The following is a 24614-nucleotide window of genomic DNA, read 5'->3' on the forward strand; positions in this document are numbered from 1 at the left end:
AGTGTGTCTTTTTTTATAGTCTATCGGAGTGGTTTTTTTGAGGAAAAAAAACAGCCCTCGTACTACTAAAATTAGACTGCTAATTAAAATTAAAATTAGCACTACTAGTTTGTATTATTATTTCATTAATTTTAATGTTAATATTAATCATGTCAAGAATTAACATTAAATAATATTATTACTTCAGTTTTAATTGACAATGTACAATAACAATATAGTTGTACAATATAACAATGTATGTATAACAATGTAGTTATATAACTGACAAAAAAAATCCTGTTTTTCCATTAATATTATGCTGATCCAGTGATGAATTAAGTGAAGTGTAATTAACTGAAGTTATATAAATTGTTTTAAAAATAAAACACTGAACTTACTGCATGTTGTACTCAAATTTAAGTAATATACAAACTTTACAAAAATAAACACAACACTTTAAAAATTAAAGTGGTTGAACGTCATCATTTAAATCCGAAGTTCTGAATTCCCCATATAATTTTCACTACCATTATCATTTACCAAAGCAATTTGAAAAGATTTGGTAGAGTGTTGTCAATTTTTTTACTTCTATTCTTCTTAATTTTTTGTACCTTATCGCAATAAGATTTCCAGTGTGAAGCGTCCATTTTAGAAAATTTATCTTTGGCAATCTGTTGAACATTGTTAAAGTCACAAGTGACTTTGTGGCTTCTGATGCATTGTTTTACTTCTGACCAAACCACTTCAGCAGGGTTTAAATCTGGGTGGTACGGTGGGTGGTAGTCGTAACACTTTACTTCCAGTTTTCTTGGCAAGTTCATTAAAGATAAACACTTTGTATGTTCCTTTTAATTATCTCATCTATTTGAGTTTTCAGCGTAGTAGATGAGAATAGAATGCAGTAATTACATAACCAGCCCTCCATTTTCTGTTTTCTTGTATTGAATGTTGGCAATTTTTCTTGCAGTGTTTGGTGATAAGATGCATTGTCTAAAATTATTACAGAATCTTTGAGGAAATTTTTCATTAGTCTTTCTTTAGCCCATTTTAAGTAATTATTTCCATTCATAGTGTTATGGTAGTTGTTAGTTGTTGCACTTGCTCTCCAGGTTAATAATGTGTCTGGAACAAATCCCATTTCACCCCATCATGTAATAATAATCAGTCTAGTGCCTTTAGAAATTTGAGTTAGAAGTCCTCTGCCTGAAGCATTCCTTCATGATTTCGTTGAACAAAATAAACACTTCAGGTATACAATTGGCCTGTTTTCAGTTCTGAATGTTTTTTTGATCATATTTATTTGTATTTGTTTAATCCTAATGTCATGAAATCAATAACAAGTTTCCTACTTTCAGTTTTTCCCATTTGCAACCCAATTGTTGTAGTACTCTTTTTAGGCTTCTTTTACTTACGGAGAATCCTGTTGAAACTTTAAGTCATATCAGCAATTTTGGAATGGTGGGCAAATATTTTTCTTTGAACTGAAGTTCGTTTATGGTTCTTCTCACTACACAGATGCTGAAATCATCTAGGTCTGTTACTCCCAGGTTTTATATTTTCACGGCATAATGAAAGAAGTAGATGCCTCAGATGGATTTTCTTGTAATTTTTCTAATAACTCCTTTTTGAAACAGAAAAAGGAGTTAATAGAAGTTATTATTAAGTTTCCTTACTATTTGAACTTTTGATCGTAATATTTTTCATGCAGTTGCTGTTCTTTCTTCACAGCTTTGGATTGGAATAATATGCTTGTTGTCATTTCCCGACTTTTCAAATTCACTTGGTTCTTCTTTCATGGATTTGCACATATTATTGATTAACTCCCAAGCTTACAAACTTAATATTTTATGAGTCACAGTGGATTTAAGTTCATTCCTCCTCTTTGCAACTACAAATCAAATAAAATTTACGTACTTGTGTACTATATACACACGCAAAACACAGCACTGGCAAAATGCACTTAAAAGATGAACAAAAATGACTGAACATTATTATTACACAAAGCTTTCAACTTAAATGCATTTTATAAATTGATTAAATATAATACTTGTTTTTATTTTGTATATAATACTTACTATTGATGTATGTCTTTATTGTTATTCAGCTAACTAGAATGATTGATTTATTACAATAACTCATACTTAAACAATTATATCATTTAGAAGAAAGTGATGACTACATTTATCAATTTTGTCAACATATGTATCCATATCATTTGTAATTTTTAATTGCTGGGCCATACATTATCATAATGTAGGTTTAGCAATACCTACAACATTTTCAAACAATATAAAGTGAAATAATTCAGGATAATTTTATTTTAATTGTAATTAATATTATAAAATAAATTATTAAATTATACTTAACATTAATTTGAGATTACAATTTCTTTGTTAAATAAGATTTACTTTTAATATAAATTGGTAACATGATTGAAATTGAGATTGAATCATGAACAGATTTAGTTTTCCAATTTGTTAACATCGATATGAGAAATGTTTGTGGAATCGATATACAGCATATTAGTTGCTTGACTACAAGCTTCAGATTTCATGCTCTCTACTAAACAGTTTTCTGATTTTTATGGCAAAACAAAACTACAATAAATATACATTTTTTCTATAAAAAACAAATATAAATCTTACAGAAAATAGTTAACAGTTCACAAAATTTAGGAATTTAGTTCAAAGATTCAATTTCATACTTTAACTAAAATATAAGTAATTAACATTTAAATTTAACTTGTTAATGTATATAAGTAATTATTAAGTGTAAATAGCAAATTAAAATTAAGTAATAACTATTCTACTTAATTGTGGATTTTAATTTATTTCTTTAGATTTAAATACCTGTATTTATAAAATTAATGTTACAAATTTACGAGTCCCCAAAAAAAAGTTTTTTGTGTAAAACGTATGTTAAAGTTAGTTTTTTCTGTGAAGTATGATTGAAAACAGTTCTTATTTTGTTATTGTCTTACAAAATGTACTGAATCTTTTTAAATTGTAAGATCTGTTTGTTTTTGGGCAAGATTTTCATGCCATCTGCATGTTCTCTCTGAACATGACAAATTCATATTGGTCTGTGTTGTATTTTTTCAGTGCCTTTTTTGTAATTCTTTTTTGACATCGCAACAGTTTGTATACATTTTTCAGTCTTGTTGTCTGTTTCAAGGATTGTCTTAAATAGACTGAACATATGTCTCGTCAGATGTCGCCTGTCATCATGGTCACCTTGCTTTCCACCTTGGTGGTCTTATCACAAAATTTAATCATGTTTTCTATAGGTGCACCATCAGAATGTCTTTTTGTCAGTTTTCTAAAAAAAAATTAATAAATCAGTTGCTGTAATAATATATCCATAGTATTTGACATAACAAAATTACCATCACATTGTAATGTTGGCAGTATTTCAACATTAATCCAATCTTGAAATTTTAATGCATCTGGATATATGTATGAGGTCATAAAATTCACTTTATTGAATAAATACAAAATATGTTTAACAATATGATGGAATTTTGGAATTATCTCTTACAGAGACTGTTCCAGAATCAAAGTTTTTCTCTGTTCTTCTAGAGTATTTTTTTATTACAGTTTGTCACAGATTTTTATATTCAAGAAATTTTGCTACATTGTCCCCTTTAAACCAACATTTTTTTCACATTTTCTTTCTGAATAATAAATATCCAGCATTCAGATTTAACACAATTGGATAATGAATATATTTCCTTTGTCAAAGACATGTTTTTTCTTGTAATAAATATATCATTGATTTTACTCTATAATTTACAATATATTTATATGGAGTGTATGAATCAGGTGTATGTTTGGTGGTTCAATAATGCAAACAAATGAGTTACGTATATTTTCTATTTAGTAATTTTTTAAATAATTGTTTTTATTATATATCTGAACATATACATTTGCTCATAAATATATATTGCTCATAAATATTTTGCACTTATTCAAATAAATCTTGACACAAGCTCTGCTTGTATATGAGCCAGTATTAAATAACCATATATACAATTAAAGAAATATATTCAATGTAAAATTTAATTCAGCGTAAAAGATTATTTCCTATGACTGCAGATACTGATTGTTGTCAGAAGTCATTCCCATAATTGCAGACACCGATCAGCAATGGCCAACCATTTTATTATTATAATTAAGTCAGTCACCAGAGAGTTGGCAGTTGACAGGTTTTAAAGATCTTATCAATTTTTTGTTGATTTGTTGTTTATATTTTATAATTGTTTCAGGTGATGAAAAGCTAGTTTTGTATGAAAAAAGTTTTTTATCCAGGATGCGTTCTACTGTACTGAGTGATGTTAGAGTTGAAGGAGGTGTTCAAAGTGTAAGATGGAGCCCTAATGGCTTATTATTGGCATGGACAACTCATGTTGGTGTTCGTATATATGATTTCAATGCACGATGTTCACTAGGTTTGATAAAATGGAGTAGGAACACGAAGTAATTAATTATATAATTATCTTTGCATGTATTTTGTTGTACATTATTGTTTTTTGTTTTTATTAACAAAGAAATATGATAATGCTGATAATTTTTTTCTCTATCTAGTACTTATAAATTTTTTCTTAAGAAAAAATAGTAAAAGGTAAAAAAAAAAAAAAATTCTCTATTCCAGTGTTATGTATATTTTACTGAAAATCAACCAATTTAACTAATAGCTTTATTATTAGTCAGCATTCTGGCTGATCAATTGTTGTAGTAGTTGAAAAACCAGTTGGAAAAAGTGTAACCATTAAATTTTGATAATTCAAATAATATCATTATTGTAGTCCAGATAATTCAATCATAAGAATTCAAGTTGACTGTGGACTATATTTGTGACAGATAATTTCTTAGATAAGTTGAAAACTTAATGAGTCAGTGTGTATTTAGACAGTGTACTTAACAACAAAAATAACTGCAATTACAAAAATTCTTCTCAAACTTTCCAGTTGATATGTTATCGTTTTATTATTATTCTAAATTTATAATAAGTAATTAATAAATGTGTTATAAAATCCTACAATATTTAGATTGACATTATTCATGTATGATGATCATACTGGAATTAGATATGAAATTTTTAAACTTTCAAACAAATTATTTCATTAAAAACAAATCATTTTTAAAATGCTGATTCAATCTTCATTTCTCAAAAATTATATAGAATACAGAAAAAATTTGTAAGGAATTTGTTTTTATAATGCTTAATTCATTTAAATTTTCTGATTTAATACATCTTCACATTGAAAATTAAAAAGTAAAAACAAAAGACTAATTATAATTAGATATAGATTATAGAAGACTTATTTTGGTAAATGTTCAGGTTTAATTTAAATAAGGTATTTTCAAGAAGAATTACCCTTTTGTTGATTTTACTGGTAATTTAATCCAATATTTCAGGCTGCAACACATAAAATTGGTATACTCAGCAGGTCACTGTGGTTATATATACAAAATTGTAATGAATCGATCCATTAATTTAGATTTTAAGGGTGGATAACAAAGATGGTCACACATACTGACATTTTGTAAAATTGCCTTTTTAGACTCAGGTAGCCTCACAATGGTGAGGATCTGTAAAAATGTTTAAATCTGATACCTGCATGATGTTTTCTCTTAAAAAAAATTGTTTAAAGAAAGTAAATACAGAATATAGATATGAAGATTTAGAAACAAATGAAGAAATAGTCCAAATTGGCTGTACATAGTATTCACTGATTTTTTTTCAATACAAATTATCACCTGACTGCAGTCTGGTAAGGAGGATAGTATGTTCAACAGTATCTATGTAATTATAACTTTCCTGTTATAATCTTTATTAATTTTATTAAAGAGCCTATAGAGTTAACAGTTAATAACAATTACTTTTATACTTGCAATATAAATCCTTCAAATCTGTACAGTCTAATTTTATTTTCTATTGGAAAGTAAAATGCGGTTACCAGAACTCGTTTACCAGAATAAAGGGGCTGATCTGTTTCCAGATAAGCAAACCTTTCCAAAAGTGAATTAATATGAGTTTTGTATGAAACGTGAATGTACTGTATTAGAAATTTTTAAATTACACAACTGTAAAAATCATTTAATACATAAAATTATATTGCACTTAAATGTACATTGTACACTTCACTATATTTAATTTCTTTTTCTAAAACTGTTGACATACAACTGCTATTTTACATCTTTGATAAAAGAGAAATAGAAATATTTTTAATTGTTTTTGGATTTTTTAATTTTTCAGTAGGCATTAAAAGAAGTTAACAGGTTCCTAAAATGTTAATTCTTTCCTTTTATCACTGAAATCTAGGTGCAGCTGGCTTTAATTTAACAGTTAATATATTAAATGATTACATTTTAAAATAAAGCTTGTTTCATCAGTGCTAAGTTGCTAATCTTTTAAATTTTTTTTTTAATAATTTCTTGAAAACATATTCTGTAACATCTTTCTTTCATGTGCACTATTAGGTTTCTTTTCTGACAGGCACCAGTCTAATGTTACATCATCTATTATACAATTTTCTATCTTTCTTTCTATCTTAGTTATCTTCTTTAGAACTCTAAATAAAGTTATTGTAGTTATAAAGCATTGGCTTTGTTTTGTAAAATTGATCCTGAAAACAGTACTGTTTTATCTCGTGATGGATGAACCAATCGAAAAGTGTTTTGTTTAATTGTTATATTGAAGAAGAATTATTGTTCATCATCTAGATTTTGGTTAATTGTAAGACTTTTTCAAATAAAAAATTAACTTATAGTTTCATCCATTCTGAGACTGGACTAGGGGTAGCAGCTACCTTTCAGGCCACCTGAAAGGTAGCTGCACTGAATTGTGGCTACTTTTTACTAAAATTCTCCTTTGTCTGTTTGTGTAATGGTTTCCGTCTTGTTTCAGTTGAAATAACAGTAAGTTTTCATTATGATCAAAATTATTGGTTTAGTTTGAGAATTAAAACAATATAATAATAAAAAACTACAATAACTAACCACAAACAGTAGCATTAAAAAATGTTATGCAAGTAAATGTGATAGAATAATAAATTTAAGAAAATTCATACACTACTTATCTCAATCAGATTAAATAATGCTTATTAACCTTTTCAGATCATGTAGCCTTAGAACTGGTTATGTGCGGCTCAGTTTTAAAACGCTGTTACAAAATCATTTTATATGGGATCTAAGTCAGTTATTTTTTTTTATATTCACAAAGGAATCAGTTTTATCACACAATTTGAACGACGTTTATACGATGTAAAATGTTTTATTTAGACCAGAAAGAATATGACCATATTTTTCTCAGAAATGTGCTTGTGTGTGTGTGTGTGTGATTTGTGTATTATAATTGCTATAAGGATTACGGATTTATTTATTATTTACAAAAATAGCTTATCTTACTAGCAACATATCGATGTATTGAAACACGTAATAAATAATGATATACGGCACACAAAAAAAAGGAATTTGTGGTCATAAATACGTCACTTTTACTTGAGGTCTATAAATATCTTTTCTGACAAATGATATCGGTAAACATGTAACACACATCGATTCGTAATGAATAACAGTATACAGTAAAAATGGTTTTTTGTCAATCTGAATAGCCTTTTGAGTGGTGGGGATTTTTATAAAACATAGTTTTCTGAATCTACTTTCACTTATACTAACATATATTACTAATCTGTGATTAATGACATGAGTTTTTCATCATATTTTGCCGAATTTTCAATCGATTTGCTTGAAAGTATTATTTTTAAAATTAGCAAACTATGTTTCATCAACACAAAGAAAAAAAATATTTCGCTAATAAAAAACGTGGTAGAAATGCGCAAAAAAATTCTACAATTAAATTATCGTAATTTTTGTACCATTTCAATTTTTTTGTTGTTACAGGCATAAAAAATATCCAATCGTAACGGTTTTTTTTTTGTTAGAATCTGTTAAATCTCTTTAATACTGTAATTTTTTGACATTTTTTTCACAAGAGGGTAGCATAAGACTATGAAGGGAGGCAATCAGGTACCAACATATTTTCGCGGACCGCTAATCAACCGCGGATCATTGTGATGGGAAAAGGTTAAGTAACTTATTCCTTTAAATAGTAAAGAAAACTAGTATACCGTGCAATGCCATATTATAAAGAATGATGTATGCAACCAACCGATCCAATTTAACAGTATTGTGTAAATTTTTTTGTAAACATTACCTTGCTTCTGGTTTTCAAAAATAAATTACAATAATTATTCATACATTCATTAATTAACTGTTACAAAAACCTTTTTTAGATTTTAAAGAAAAAAATTACCGTACCGCAACATTGTAGAAATTGTTATTGTATACAAAATCTGTTCAGAAATAACCGAACATTTTTAATTATGCAGCAGCAAAGATATTTAGTGATGTCCAGTTGGCAGCATTATCTCTGCATAACCTCCTCTGTAAATACATGTTTTTGGATTGTTCATATCTTGTTTAGTTTTCGCGTTATTGTTATTTGAGTGCAACTTGTTTAAATGTTAATAGCAGTTTTTGTAATTTTTGGAAGCAATGATACAATGTAAAATTTTGTGTGACTGGGGAAAACTTTCACAGAAACGTTTCGATTTTTGTAGCAAGCTTATGGACATGATGCTCTAGTTCATATGTAATATTATGAATGGCTTTCACAATTTAAAAGTGGTCGTTAGTCAATTGAAAATGACCCTCGACCAGGAAGGCCTTCGACTTCAACTGGTGAAACTCATGTTCAGAAAATCCATGATCTGGTGAGTGCAGATCACCAATTGACTGTCAGGAACTTGCAGAAGAAGTAGCATTTCAATTGGATCATGCCATGACATTTTAACTGAAAAATTGAACATGCATCGAGTTGCAGCAAAGTTTGTTCCTTCTTTGATGGCCAAAGAGCAGAAAGAACATCAAGGGGATGTTTGTCAGCAACTTCTTGAACAAGCCAATGGCAATAAAACAATTCATACAAAGGATCGTAATGGAGACAAAAGCTTGGTTTATGGCTACAATATTGAGATAAAAGTTCAGTCATCACAATGGATGGCAAATGATCTCCGCATCCCAAGAAAACATGTCGGTCTCAATCCACTGTCAAAGTAATGCTATCTATTTGATTTTGATTTTAATGGAATTATGCATTTTGAATTCTTGCCCCTAGGTGAAACAGTAATTGTGCATACTATCAAGGCATTTTACAACAGTTACATGAAAAAAATCAGCAAAAATAGACCACAGTTATGGTGCGACAACTCATGGCTCCTTCACCACAACAATGCACCTGCACACTCGGCTTTGTCAGTTCGTCAGTTTTGTGCCAAAAATCAGATGACTGTTCTCCCTCAATCTCCCTTCTTTGCCAAACTTGGCTCCTTGTTATTTCTGAAATTAAAATCAGTGATGAAAGGATGCTGTTTTGAGACTACTGGTGATGACATTAGAGCAAATTCATCATGGATCTTATAGGCCATTTCAAATAAAGCTATCCACGACTGCTTCATGAAGTGGAAACATAACTGGGAAAAGTGTGTGAATAGAGTAGGGTAGTAATTTGAAGGGGAAAAAGGATCAATAATCTGTAAAATTAATAATAAAAATTAAAAAATAAAGTCCAGTTATTTTGTGAACAGACCTCTTATTTATATATTTTTTCTGCTAAGATAGTCATCATTTTTGAATTGAGTACAATTATCTACCTTTTTTAGCTTCATCATATAATTAAATCATATGTTGATGCATTTTAGATGCACTCTATTTTCAAAACTCACTGTACTGGAGTTGTACAGTGACTTTTGAAGATTGAGTACATCTGAAATGGATTAACATATGAGTTTAATTATGAGAAAGCTAAGAAAGGTAGATAATTGTACTCAATACAAAAAAAAGCATTATAGAAATTTTATTTATGATCAAATATATTTTCTGATTTTTATGAAATTTTGATCAAAGTTTCCTTGGTATTAGCCAGAACAATGTATGGATAACTATTTTTAATAAAATTTTCCATTTCTAAACTATGGCAATTATCGTTCTTATGCAGTGAGTAATGAAGAAATGGGTCCATTACCAAGCTCTTGTTGTCGACTAACTGATTTAACTCTTGGTCTTCCCTCTATGCTGATGTCAAGCATTTCTAGTTTGCCTCTTAGTGGTAATGTATTATATATAATATTTTACTGCCTAATGCTTGTCCTGGAGATCATTCTACTACTATTAGTATTATATGTTGTACAATGTTGGTCTTTTCCAGTGCACTATTAAATTCGTTAAGGAATGTGTTTTTACTGTTTTCACCTTAAACACTAAAACACATTTTACATTACAAAAATATCTAAACAAAAAACAAATTTGGGAATTTTGTTGTAGTACCTTCTCAGTAGTCATCAGTCAGTGATTTTGGTCTTTTGGAAACAGTGCTTATGATATTGCTTTTTAGTTGGTTTTTTGGAAGTCTCCAGCTGCTATTTAGTGTAACTTTCTTGATTTGGTACAAATAGACAGTTTTATCTCTTGTTTATGTAATGAGTAAAGGTAACTTCTCATTCCATGAATCAACAGACCAGTATATGTCAAAAATAACATAACTGCAGTGTTAGTTAGGAACAAGGAGTCCCTGACAGTACGATATTTTTGTGTTAAAATATAATATAGGTTGTGCAATCTTTAATAAAAGAATAATAACTTGTAACTCAACATCAACATAATACTTGGGCTAATGAGTAAGGGCCATATAATAATTTCCATTTTTAATAAATTACCAAATTACAACCAATAAATAATCATAATTATTTTAATCTTACCACCAATTTATTTAAAACACAATTAAACAGTTTTCTTTTGGAGGAAAAATATTATTCTGTCACGAATTTGTAAATAATAGTAATTAAAACATCTTTCTTTTAAATCCTGAATTTTCTCTATCCCTCTCTTAAGAGTACAAAAAATATTTTCTCAAATAATTTTCATTAATGCCTTCTGAATTGTGAGTAATTTTTTTAATTATTTTGTATACTTGATATATATTCACATATTTACTTCAATTTTATATCATGTATATATGTATATACAATAACAATCTATAACAATAAAAATAACAATCTATCATTTCAAATATGTTAAGGTATATGGTATATGTATCATGTATATGTTTTTATTGTTGATATGGACTTAAACCACATATATCTTTTATTTTGTAATGTTTGTTTTTATGTTGCTCTGATCAAGTTTTTACTATGTGTCCCTTAATGCAGCCAGGCAGATGTTGAGGTACTTCCTTTTTGAACTGTGGAGTAGAATTCTAAGTACAATCAGAATCAAAAAGTTATTTATTTATTCATATCAATCTTCACATGGAATGCTATAGCTAACCAATGGCTTTATTCTGACAGTTAAGATATTACTAATATAGTAAGATTATTTTTTGTACTGGGTAAACATCCCGTAATCAGTTGTGATTTAATTTGCAGTCACTTTTACCCTAGAAAGCCATACTTCAAAAATAATTTGCTGTTATTCTTTTATTCCTTTTTTATGATAAGTTTTTTTAACTTTTCTTTTAGTATAATGAAATTAAATAGTCAAGGATTGACTGTAATGTGAGGTTTTACTCAGTAGTCAGTTTTATTTGTTTATTTTTTATGTAAGTTTATTTTTTTATTTTGTGACAATAGAGTTAAATAAAAACCATTATTTACTTTGTATTGTGTTTTTATGATGTGAGTTTAGCCAGACAACAATTCTTAATAAATTCTTGTTAGTGTGAACATAAAGTTGTTGCTATTACAATAAGTTGTTACAACCAGTTTTGACTATGATAACTTTAATTTCAATTGCATGGAAAGCATTATAGTACTTTTCTCACCATTTTCACTAGAAGAATTGAATTTAAGTACTGATCTATCTATTTTATAAGTATTGTAAATAATTTTTTGTCAGTGTAAAAAGTTAGTATGTAACTGATTTTATATTTAAATTTTTCTTACATTTGTTTCTTGTTTTTAAATTTTAAGTGAAAATTTAAATGGTGTTGCAGTGTAGAAAAATATCGCTGCAATCTATGCTGGAAAGATAAAGAAACATTGCTTGTAGGTTGGGTTGATACAATACGTATCTGTCGAATACATAGACGATCTCCTGCTGAAATTGCAATTGCAAAAAATGTTTCTGAATTTCTTGTTGAACCAGGTAATTATCAGAAAAAGTATTGTTCAATTTTAGAACCATTTATTTATTTACAGATGGCCAAATTTAAGGATCTGATTCAGGATATGGAAATAAATAATAAAAGAAATCATGTGGACTAGTGCCCTATTTTGTTTTATTTTCCCTCTGCCCACCACTTCCTGTTTTTTTTTTTTTCAATAAATGTTGTATATCATAATTACTGATAGAAATATTTTAATGAATTTTGATGCACATGACCATCAGATGTATACAGTTTACAATTTTTAAATTTTAATATTCCCAAAAAAAGATCTGCTATAAAATAAATAAGTTAAAAATGTTATCTTTGAAAACCCAAAATTCTGGCCATTTAAAGTTATTAGTCATTAATAGTTCTGTGAATCAGATAAATAGTTTTATCAGATAAAATTTTAAGCCTATTATTGTGAACATATAGGTCGATAAACAGCATGAAATATGACTGTAATTGTTAAAGTGGGTTGCAAAAATTATCTATGAAAACAGGTAAAAAATTATCAGACAGCATATGCATAAACTGCATGTAATATATATATATATATATATATATATATATTGTTGTTACATTCTGTGCTTATAATCGGTGAGCACAACACTATTCGGTAAAGTTTACAGTCCACCTATGTGCTTGCACACAAGTGTTCCTCTCCACCAAGCCTGCTGACTGCACAACTCTCCCACTACAGCGATGCTGCAGTCCCACCGCTTTCAGGCACGTATAAAAGTTCGGTTAAACTATTAAAATATATTTATTACCATTTTCAGCAGATGATTTTGATTGCAGTAATCTGAAAAGAAACTAGTTTTATCACATTTATGTTGTCCTTTGTATCACATGTTTAACTATAGTTTGCTCTTCTTTTCTACTACTGACATTGAATCTATCATCACCAGTCTCTTTACAATCTTGATTTCATATATTTTTTGTCACTTTTGAAATATTCAAACTAGCAAGATATTTTAATTGATTTCTTCCCCACTAGTGCATTTGTGAACCATTTCCAAACATCGCACTTTCTCATTATCAAAAACCATTTATTTACTGTGTCCTTTTGTTCTAACATTCACAAATTATTTTATATATTCTTTTATTATACTGTAAATTTGTGTTTTATCACATTGGTAATGTGGTGAAACCTACTGTTAAATGAACTGTTGTTTGTATTTATTGTAGTGTTTTACTACCTTAACTTTATTAGTTAAAAGTTCAAATTTATGAAATTGCAAAAGAATTTGCAATCAACATTAACTTTGTTTTTATAATACTTTTGCACTGTATTAATTTTAAATTTTAATTTTATCTAAGTAAAGGATATCACAAGCACATATAACAGCAGAAATAGAAACTCTATCTAACAGCTACCAGGTACAGTATAATTGAGTTTTTTTACCTGCTGTTAAATAATTTCATCTTACCATTTTTTTTCAAGGTAGCATTCCAATATCAGATTAAAATAGAAAAAAACCTATTTTATAATCAGTGATGATTCATTTTGGAATTTTATGTATAAAAAAAATTAATCAACTGTAAACCAATTATGTTCAGAAGGCTGGGAAAGTATTATTTCTCATCAATGTAACTTAAATTAATCCTCCCAGTTCAATGCAGATCTACAGTAAACTATTTTTTGTTTGTTTCTGGTTTATTAAAATTCTTTTAAAAAAAAAGTAGAATGGGTTTCCACTTTATATGTCTATGTTTTGAAGTGATGGGGACGTAGAATTTTTTTCTACCTCCACATTTTTCCACTTTGTCAAGAGGGTGTGTTAGAAAAAGGTTTTACTGTGCATATCATTTTGTTTCAAAATCTAGTCTATTTTTTCTGTTTTCTTTTGTCTTCATTTTTTTTAAGTCTATTGACTAGAGATATCGGTTATAATGAGAAACAAAACTCTTAGGCAACCCTCAAAGCTGAATGTTTTACAGTCTTATTTTTTAGTTTTTCGTGTTAATTACTGTATATTGGTATGAAAAATATTTTAATTTTTTTTAATTTATTGTTTTCAGGAAACATTTTTATTATTTTAGTAGGTATTTTCAATGAAATTGTTAGTGCAATAGTCCTCACACTTTTCTGCTTCTGTTTTCATTGATCTATTAACAATAACACTTTTTATAACATCCATTTATTTTTTTGCAGTTTCATAAATTCTATATACTGATCAGTTTTGTCCCCTGACAAACAGGAACAACATATAAATACTGTTGATTCCTGATAAACAGGAATCAACAGTAATTACGATGGTATATCATTTATTCCTACTCCCATATTTTTTATAAATTTGTAAGAACTCCAACAAGAGGGAGTTTAACAAGTCTCTAACAAGAGAGGAGGGTGTTTTTAGTTATTTAGGAGACATGGTTTAAATTAACATTTCGCTTATCTTAGATTGCCCAAAGTGATTGATGTTGCATCATATTAAAGTTAACAGTTTTTATTGTTTTAAACAAATGCAGGTAGAAAATATTTTTGTAGTTTTTGTTTTACTTATTTATTTTTAACAGATTTTAATTTATTCCAGTTTCTTTTACACATTTTTATTTATTTTTTACCTTTGTTAATTTCTCTGAATCTTTTGATGATAGTTTAATTGAAATATTTATCTTTGAATTTTTCCTTGTGTCTCTACTGTTTTCATCAATTTTACTGATTTTTATATGTTTATAAATTTATATCTTTATAAAAATATATGCTGATTTTAAGCAATGTTTTGATTGTTTCTAAACATGATCCAAATGAACTATTGTCAAACTATTTTCTTATTTAATCGTTTAAACATATTGTTGTTGAGACAAGAACAGTGCTTGAACAGTCAATTCAAAATATTAATTTATTAATATTAATTATATTTATTATAGTATTTATTCATTTATTAATATGACATTTTAAGTATGTTTTCCCTTTAATTGGAAGAAATTTATATAAATGGTAATGAAACCTTAATTTCAGTTTTTCCAGATAGATTGTAGATACTGTAAATCTATTTTACTACAACTGCAGTGGAACCCGTCATTGTTTTAAATATCTTATTCATGATCTGTTTACACAATCTGTAAGCTGATGAATCCAAGTTTAAAATCTAATTTAAATGAGGCAGTATATTTTTGTTTAGTTTCCATAAAATTAGAATGAAAGAGACATTCATTTTAAAGCTAATTTACCTTTTTGTATTCTTTCAGCACATTGCTGGCAAAATAAGATTCAAGGAAATGAATTTTATAAATTGATCAATATAATATATCTTTCTGGATGAAAAAAATTATTTTTGCTTCCCTTGGAGGTAACAAAGTAATGTGTACATTACTTAACCAAGTCTGCAGTTGTTTAGTGTGTTTGCCATATTTTATATCCTGAAATTTCAATATTTGGTGTGTTTAACTTCCCTATTTATGGTTTCTTATCATGTTTATTCACTTCTTTTTTTTTAAGTAAATGTTTGCTGGGTTTTGGGAACCTAATTTAAAATTATTGAGTTCTTTGAGACTATACTGAAGAAATATTAGTTAGTCACGAAGTGAATGAAGTTAATTTGATTTAGTAATTGTTTTGTTTTTCAGCTGCATGTGAAAGCAGAAGATAGAATTATAGTCAGTGAAAATTGAGTTCATTATTTTCACTGAGTAATGCAATCTTATTACTAATATGATGTTGATGTTTGAAACGAAACGAGTAGGTGTTATGTTTGTTTTTCTTTTTTGTAGTTAGCACATTCCAAACTGATTTTTTCGTATCTGGTGTTGCCCCACTTAGCAGTCAACTTGTTGTCCTTGGTTATTGTAAAGAACAGGATGTGCCACAACGACCTCAGTTACATGTAATTGAGCCAAGGGCGCAGGACTATATTGATATTTCTACTGATAGCTTATCACTGCGTGGGTACCAGGAGTATACTGCAAATGATTATCATCTTGGTGAGGAACTAGCTTTTTTAATTGTCTTTTCTAGGATATGTTGTAATAATATGATTCAAGAACCTTATTGTGATATATTTTGTAATATAAAGCCATGTTTTCAACAATTAAAAATTTAAAAAAATACCATTGTACTGTTACTTATACAAAAGACCATAAAGTAATCTTTTTCTATCTTCGTAATTATTTTCATTATGATATATTTCAATTAACAGTCTTAAGTTTAGCTTGTTTCATGTTTAATTATTTTGTGGATTATTTGTCGTATGGTGCTGTATTGGTCTTACTTCAATTTGAAATGGTTGGTTTTGATATATTTCATAATAGTTTAGTCTTGTTTCAAATCTATTAACAGTTGTTAGCCATTATTACTGGATGACTTTCTATTTTATGATATAGTGTAATGTTAAAAACAAAATAATAAATAAATGTAAAAGATCAACTATAAAGTCTACACTTTATTGATAATTATAAATATTTACTTAATTTTGATTTTTTTATTGTGATTTGTTAGTTGTAAACAGTAAAACTGTACTTGAGAAGGAAAGATGTAATGATGTGTTCATTTCAAAATAATAACAACTTGGAGACATTGATGTGTACGTCTGTGAATGCATGTGTAATAATCATTCATGCATAATGTTTTTTTTTTTTTAAGTATTTATTTTTTACCCTTGTGGGATATTCCATTTTAATTCAACAAATCTTCAAAAATTTTATTGCATCACTATTTTTGATTTTGATGATATTTGGTATATGATAACTACCCACCTTGTAGTGGGCAAAAAATATTTTTTTTATTTAAAAAAAATCCTTTTCTTGCGTAACAGACTATTTTTTAACTTGCCAACATGTTAGTCTCCAAAATCCTGTTTTATATCAAGATAATTTAACTCGTTAACTTTAGATACAAATTACATCTTACAAAAATAATAAAGTAGCAATTAATGAAGATAAAATTAACACAATTCTTATAGAAGGGGTATTCCCCAAATCCTGTTTTATATCAAGATAATTTAACTTGATAACTTTAGATACAAATTACATCTTACAAAAATAATAAAGTAGCAATTAATGAAGCTAAAATTAACACAATTCTTATAAAAGGGGTATTCCATTTAAATTCAACAAATTTTTGAAAATCTTATGCATCTCTATTTTTGATTTTGATGATATTTGGTATTTGATAACTACTCACCTTGCAGTGGCAAAAAAAAATATTTTTTTATATTTTTAAAAAACCTTTTCTTGCGTAATAGACTACTTTTTAAATCAACAACAAGTAAAAACAGGGATTTTATCACTTTTTCCTTGAGCTGTAACATTCTTATTTTACACCATACAGAGCTCAAAGATGGAGCTTCATCTTAGTGTACTCAAAATTCATTCTGTTACACAATCAAATCTTGTAATATTTGCTGAAGTTATGCTTACAAATTGTTGTTTTTTTTCAAATTTTGGGCCAAAATAAACAATGAAGGGCTTAGGTAACATGCCCGTTTTTTACCCTTTAACTCTTATGGACTAGCACTACTTAAAATGGAAGCCAAATCGTAAGATTTTGAAAATGTCTCATTTTTGGGGCCCAAAACCAAATGTGGGACAGGTGGCAAAAATATGAAATATTAACAGCAGTAAGTAATTTTTCTGTACTTTAAAACCATATAAAATTCATTTTGTTACTCAAAGGGGTTGATGAGTAATGAAGCCATCAAAACCACTAAAAACACTGTCCCTTCCAACCGTGAACAATGTATCCAAAAAATTCACAGCATGTATTTTTTCAGATAATAATGTTGGCCTACTAAACAAAATATTTTGATATGTCCATAATGAGATAGCTTAAATTCTAGATAGTTTGTTACTTAAAGTATGACACACACACAAACTCATATTTAAACATGATAGTGAATAGACATGCATGGACATGAATGTTTGCATAATCCTGAATGTAAACATTGTTGAAGGTTCAGTTATTGTTTTGATTTCAATGTGATATGTTGTATTGTTGCTGGTGTTAATACTGTGAATAGGTAATGTACACTTGTTTATACAGTAATTTTATTAGCATTGACCTCTTTTATGCGATATCTTTAATTTCAATTTTATTAATTAGAGAAATTTTTATTTTAGCTCTAGAGAAATTGGGATAAGACAAAGTGATGTGCAATTGGTAGTTTTATAATTTATACTAACTGTATTGTTATTGTAAGAACCCTTGCATTTTATAAAAACGGATTGTGGTGTGTTCAATTGGCATTAACACTTAAGCTGTCACAAATTGACTTACAGTAGATATTTAGTATTGCATGATATTTTACAGTTTACTGGACAGCAAATAAGACTGATATCTTTAGGAAGTAGATGAATTGAAACAAAAAAAATATTTATACTTTTTATAAGACCGAATATTTAGATAAATATTTTCATATTAATGGGAAAAGTTGTTCTGACCCATTTAGCTGTCACACTAAACCAGTTAAGAAATTTCTCATAGAAATATCTTTGACAATTTCAACAAGCAATGCAATTTTAAAATTAATTCCAGGCAGACCACTCTGTACAAAATGCTTAAACAAAATACAAAAACAACAAGATGATACAAAAAGCGAACCGGAATGTCAAAATATTTGAACCTTAATGTGTTATAGTCGAGTTGTTATAAAGCTTGTTCAGCACTTGGCATTTCCCTCATTAAGGTTCAAAAATTAATGAGCAGCACAAAGAAACCAATTTAAAAAATAAAGTTACAAAAATAGCCATGTCAGTTACCAGTAAATTAATCGATTCCTTTGATTTAAATATTTCTACCAAAGAAACCTGTTTAGTTCTAAAAAAAATATGCTGATTTAGGTAGGTAATATGAAGAATTAATCATTAAAATAAAGGATAAAATGAAAACAGTTACATCAACCCGGAAAAAAATTAATATTTTAAGTTTATTACCAAGCAGCTGGAGGATTCAGAAAATTCAAAATGAGTCTAACATTAAACTCAGTGTTTAAACTTGTCAATCCAAACAATTAGTTAAAACAAGTGGAATTTTTCCACAAATTGGCGAAAAGAAACCCAGTCACAATTGATGAAAATGTTATTAAATGTGGGCAAGGTTTTTGCCAGAATGATGAGCACAGCCAAATGATGCCAGATAAGAAGGGATTGTGTCTCTGTAAGATAAGTTGACTGAAAGAAACCAACATTCAACAAAGGCTTATCTTATGTAACTTAAAAGAATTGTACACAGCCTTTAAAGAAAAAAAATAATTTAAAAATCGGTTTTTCAAAATTTTTTTGATTTAAGACCTAAATTTTGTGTTCTGGCTGGTGGATCAGGTACTCACTCTGTGTGTGTGTGTGTGCGTGCGTGTCTCACCAAAATTTAAAACTCATGTTATCTACTCTAAAAATGAAATTTAATTATAAAATTCTCCTTTCAACCATGGTATGTGATATAGAAAATGAAATCTGCATGATGTCTCAGTGGGGAAAATGTCCAGGCACTAATCAAGTGCTCAGATTACTGCAAGAGAGCTGGGATGATTTTGATTCTGAAATTATCTTCAAACAGTGGGTTTCTGTTGACTGTTGTGAACTAACTACTCAAATTCTTCCATTTCAAGAGTACTTAGATAAACTTACTGAAAATTTGAATGATCTAAAAAGGCATCATTTTGTTGCAAAGAAACAAGCTAATCTCCTCAACATTAAAAAGGAAAACTTGTTGGATGGTGAGTGTATTATAGTGGGAGACTTCTGACAAAAGTTTCTGTTTGTGATACAGGATGAAGTCCAGTTATCACTGGTCAAAAACATATGTCACAATACAACCATTTCTCATATATTTTAAATAAGAAGGAAAATTACAAAGCCAAAGCTGCTGTATGATTAATGAGTACTTAACATGAGTACTTAAGCACATACTACATACAAGATTGTTCTTTGCTTCCAAAAGAAAGTAACACTGTTACCACAAGTTAAACAATTTTTTATTTTTCTTCTGATGGCTCCCCAACCCAGTATAAAAATAAAAATAAATTTCATAAATTTGTGCTACCACCAAGAAGATTTTGAAATTGCAGATGAATGGCATTTTTTTGACTCATACCATGGAAAAGGACTATGTGATGGTATTGGTAGAACTATAAAAAGGACTGTGACTAAAGCAAGCCTTCAAAGGAAGTCAACAATCAAATTGTTACATCTTCTGAAATGTACAATTACTACAAAGACAATATTAACAATATAACATTTATTTTTTACCATAATAAAAATGTTCAAGAGACTGAAGAACACCTCAATTCTTGTTATCATATAATCACAACAGTCCCAGAAGCAAGAACATTTCACGGTTATGTTCCATCAAGTCAGAAGAAATGCATTCTGAAAATCCAGGCAACCTCTGAATCAGAAACATTTACATTAGAATCTGTACACAAGAACATTAATGTTTCTGATTGTTTTATAGGTTTACCAAAGCCAAAATGTATAAATTATATCTGCTGCATATACAATGGCAGGTGGTGGTTAGGCGAAGTTATTGAAGTTAAACTACATGAAAATGAAGAGGAATATCAAATATAGTTTTTCCATCTGCAGGATCCTGGTACCTTATTCAAGAAATCATTGAGGGATAATCAAACATGGGTTCAACTGGAAAATATTTTAAAGATTCCCATGCCTTATAAGCTTTTTCTATCAACTACTGGAAGAGGCCACAACATTACACCAATAAAAAATGGCAAATACACAAATGCACAGTTTTTTTTTTTTTTGTCTTCAGTCATTTGACTGGTTTGATGCAGCTCTCCAAGATTCCCTATCTAGTGCTAGTCGTTTCATTTCAGTATACCCTCTACATCCTACATCCCCAACAATTTGTTTTACATACTCCAAACGTGGCCTGCCTACACAATTTTTCCCTTCTACCTGTCCTTCCAATATTAAAGCGACTATTCCAGGATGCCTTAGTATGTGGCCTATAAGTCTGTCTCTTCTTTTAACTATATTTTTCCAAATGCTTCTTTCTTCATCTATTTGCCGCAATACCTCTTCATTTGTCACTTTATCCACCCATCTGATTTTTAACATTCTCCTATAGCACCACATTTCAAAAGCTTCTAATCTTTTCTTCTCAGATACTCCGACTGTCCAAGTTTCACTTCCATATAAAGCGACACTCCAAACATACACTTTCAAAAATCTTAGCAGCAAATCGTAGCATCTTTATGTTTTCACCTTGTACTGTTACTCCAAATCTAAATTGTTCTTTAACATCATTAACTGCTAGTTCCATGTAAAGATTAAAAAGTAACGGAGATAGGGAACATCCTTGTTGGACTCCCTTTCTTATTAGGGCTTCTTTCTTATGTTCTTCAATTGTTATTGTTGCTGTTTGGTTCCTGTACATGTTAGCAATTGTTCTTCTATCTCTGTATTTGAACCCTAATTTTTTTAAAATGCTGAACATTTTATTCCAGTCTACGTTATCAAAAGCCTTTTCTAGGTCTATAAACGCCAAGTATGTTGGTTTGTTTTTCTTTAATCTTCCTTCTACTATTAATCTGAGGCCTAAAATTGCTTCCCTTGTCCCTATACTTTTCCTGAAACCAAATTGGTCTTCTCCTAACACTTCTTCCACTCTCCTCTCAATTCTTCTGTATAAAATTCTAGTTAAGATTTTTGATGCATGACTAGTTAAACTAATTGTTCTGTATTCTTCACATTTATCTGCCCCTGCTTTCTTTGGTATCATAACTATAATACTTTTTTTGAAGTCTGATGGAAATTCCCCATTTTCATAAATATTGCACACCAGTTTGTAAAATCTATCAATCGCTTCCTCACCTGCACTGCGCAGTAATTCTACAGGTATTCCGTCTATTCCAGGAGCCTTTCTGCCATTTAAATCTTTTAATGCTCTCTTAAATTCAGATCTCAGTATTGTTTCTCCCATTTCATCCTCTTCAACTTCCTCTTCTTCCTCTATAACACCATTTTCTAATTCATTTCCTCCGTATAACTCTTCAATATATTCCACCCATCTATCGACTTTACCTTTCGTATTATATATTGGTGTACCATCTTTGTTTAACACATTATTAGATTTTAATTTATGTACCCCAAAATTTTCCTTAATTTTCCTGTATGCTCCATCTATTTTACCAATGTTCATTTCTCTTTCCACTTCTGAACACTTTTCTTTAATCCACTCTTCTTTCACCAGTTTGCACTTCCTGTTTATAGCATTTCTTAATTTCCGATAGTTCCTTTTACTTTCTTCATCACTAGCATTCTTATATTTTCTACGTTCATCCATCAGCTGCAATATATCGTCTGAAACCCAAGGTTTTCTACCGGTTCTCTTTATTCCGCCTAAGTTTGCTTCTGCTGATTTAAGAATTTCCTTTTTAACATTCTCCCATTCTTCTTCTACATTTTCTACCTTATCTTTTTTACTCAGACCTCTTGCGATGTCCTCCTCAAAAATCTTCTTTACCTCCTCTTCCTCAAGCTTCTCTAAATTCCACCGATTCATCTGACACCTTTTCTTCAGGTTTTTAAACTCCTCTATGAATCATGAGACCTTGCCGTTGGTGAGGGGGCTTGAGTGCTCAGGGATATAGAGTAGCTGGACCGAAGGTGCAACCATATCGGAGAGGTATCTGTTGAGAGCCAGACTAAGGAATGATTCCTGAAAGAGGGCAGCAGCTCTTTCAGTAGTTGTTAGGGGCGTGAGTCAGGACGACTTAAACGGCCGTATCAACATCACTCAGTCCTCTGAGTACTGCGCAGCTGAAAGCAATGGAAAACTACAGCTGCTTTTTTCCAAGAAAATGTGGCTCTCTGCATTTTCACATAGCAATAATGGAGGCGCCTTCCTTGGTAAAATATTCCGGAGGTAAAATAGTCCCCTGTTCGGATCTCCGGGTGGGGACTACTAAGGAAGGGGTCACCAGAAAATTAAAAAATAACATTCTACGAGTCGGAGCGTGGAATGTTAGAAGCTTGAAAAAGGTTGGTAGGCTAGAAAATTTAAAAAGGGAAATGGGTAGGACAAATGTGGATATAGTAGGAATTAGTGAGGTTCGGTGGGAAGAGGAAGGCGACTTTTGGTCAGGTGATTTTAGAGTAATTAACTCAGCATCAAATAATGGGCAGGCAGGAGTAGGTTTCGTGATGAACAAGAAGATAGGGAGGAGAGTGGAGTATTTCAAAACGCATAGCGATAGAATCATTGTAATAAGGATAAAATCAAAACCTAAACCGACAACGATTGTTAACGTCTATATGCCTACAAGCGCCCATGATGATGATGGGGTAGAGTGTGTATACGAAGAGATTGATGAAGCAATTAAACACGTAAAAGGAGATGAAAATTTAATAATAGTTGGAGATTGGAATGCAAGCATTGGAGAAGGCAAGGAAGGAAATATAGTGGGTGAATACGGGCTGGGCAAAAGGAATGAAAGAGGGGACCGACTTATAGAATTTTGCACGAAGTATAATTTAGTAATTGCCAACACCCAATTTAAAAATCATAATAGAAGAATATACACTTGGAAAAAGCCAGGCGATACTGGAAGGTATCAGATAGATTATATCATGGTTAAGCAAAGATTTAGAAATCAACTCGTTGACTGCAAAACTTACCCTGGAGCAGACATTGATAGCGACCATAATTTGGTGATAATGAAATGTAGATTGGGGTTTAAATGCACAGTACACAAATAAAACACATGCAGGAGCACTAAGTTATGTTAATTAAGTTTGTTATCAAAAAGTGCAAGATTTATTCATAACTTCCATTAGCAGGAGTAAAATAAGGTAAAAGTGAATTGAACAACTTGTTATAAAAAATTGTTTATAATTTTGTAATTGATTATTTATTTAATAGTCAATTTTTGACTATCAAATAAATTTTGACTATCAATTTTTGTAATTATCAATTTATTCATTCTAATGAGTTTAGTTGTAATTTTTATAATCTGCAAAAAACATTACATCAGTATTTTTGGATACGTTGTTTGCAGTCAGAAGGAACAAGGTTTTCAGCAATTTTGATGGCTTCATTACTTATCAATCCCTTTGACTAACAAAATGAATTTTATGTGGTTTTAAATTACAGAAAAAGTATTTAAAAAAGTATTTTTAAAAAGTAATTTTTACAGCACTAAGTACATAAAAATTTCAGACTTTTACCATCTGTCCCACATGGTTTTGGCCCCAAAAATGAGACATTTTCAAAATCTTACGATTTGGCGGCAATTTTAAGTAGTGCTAGTCCATAAGAGTTAAAGGGTAAAAAACGGGCATGTTACCTAAGCCCTTCATTGTTTATTTTGGGCCCAAAATTTGAAAAAAAAAACAACAATTTGTAAGCATAACTTCAGCAAATATTACAAGATTTGATTGTGTAACAGAATGAATTTTGAGTACACTAAGATGAAGCTCCATCTTTGAGCTCTGTATGGTGTAAAATAAGAATGTTACAGCTCAAGGAA

The 24614-nt window shown here is 29.5% G+C and overlaps 1 protein-coding gene across 1 annotated transcript in view; it reads left to right on the forward strand.

The window, feature by feature from the left end:
• The window catches only part of lt (vacuolar protein sorting-associated protein light), a 108677-nt gene that overhangs the window by 20356 nt on the left and 63707 nt on the right, over positions 1-24614 (forward strand). The window contains exons 5-7 of the mRNA XM_075366554.1: positions 4244-4454; positions 12031-12182; positions 15904-16113. Coding sequence (XP_075222669.1) covers positions 4244-4454; positions 12031-12182; positions 15904-16113 — 573 coding nt within the window. The remainder of the gene's footprint in view (positions 1-4243; positions 4455-12030; positions 12183-15903; positions 16114-24614) is intronic.

Source organism: Lycorma delicatula, chromosome 1 (assembly GCF_047948215.1).
Source record: "Lycorma delicatula isolate Av1 chromosome 1, ASM4794821v1, whole genome shotgun sequence".
Classification (NCBI taxonomy): Eukaryota; Metazoa; Arthropoda; class Insecta; order Hemiptera; family Fulgoridae; genus Lycorma; species Lycorma delicatula.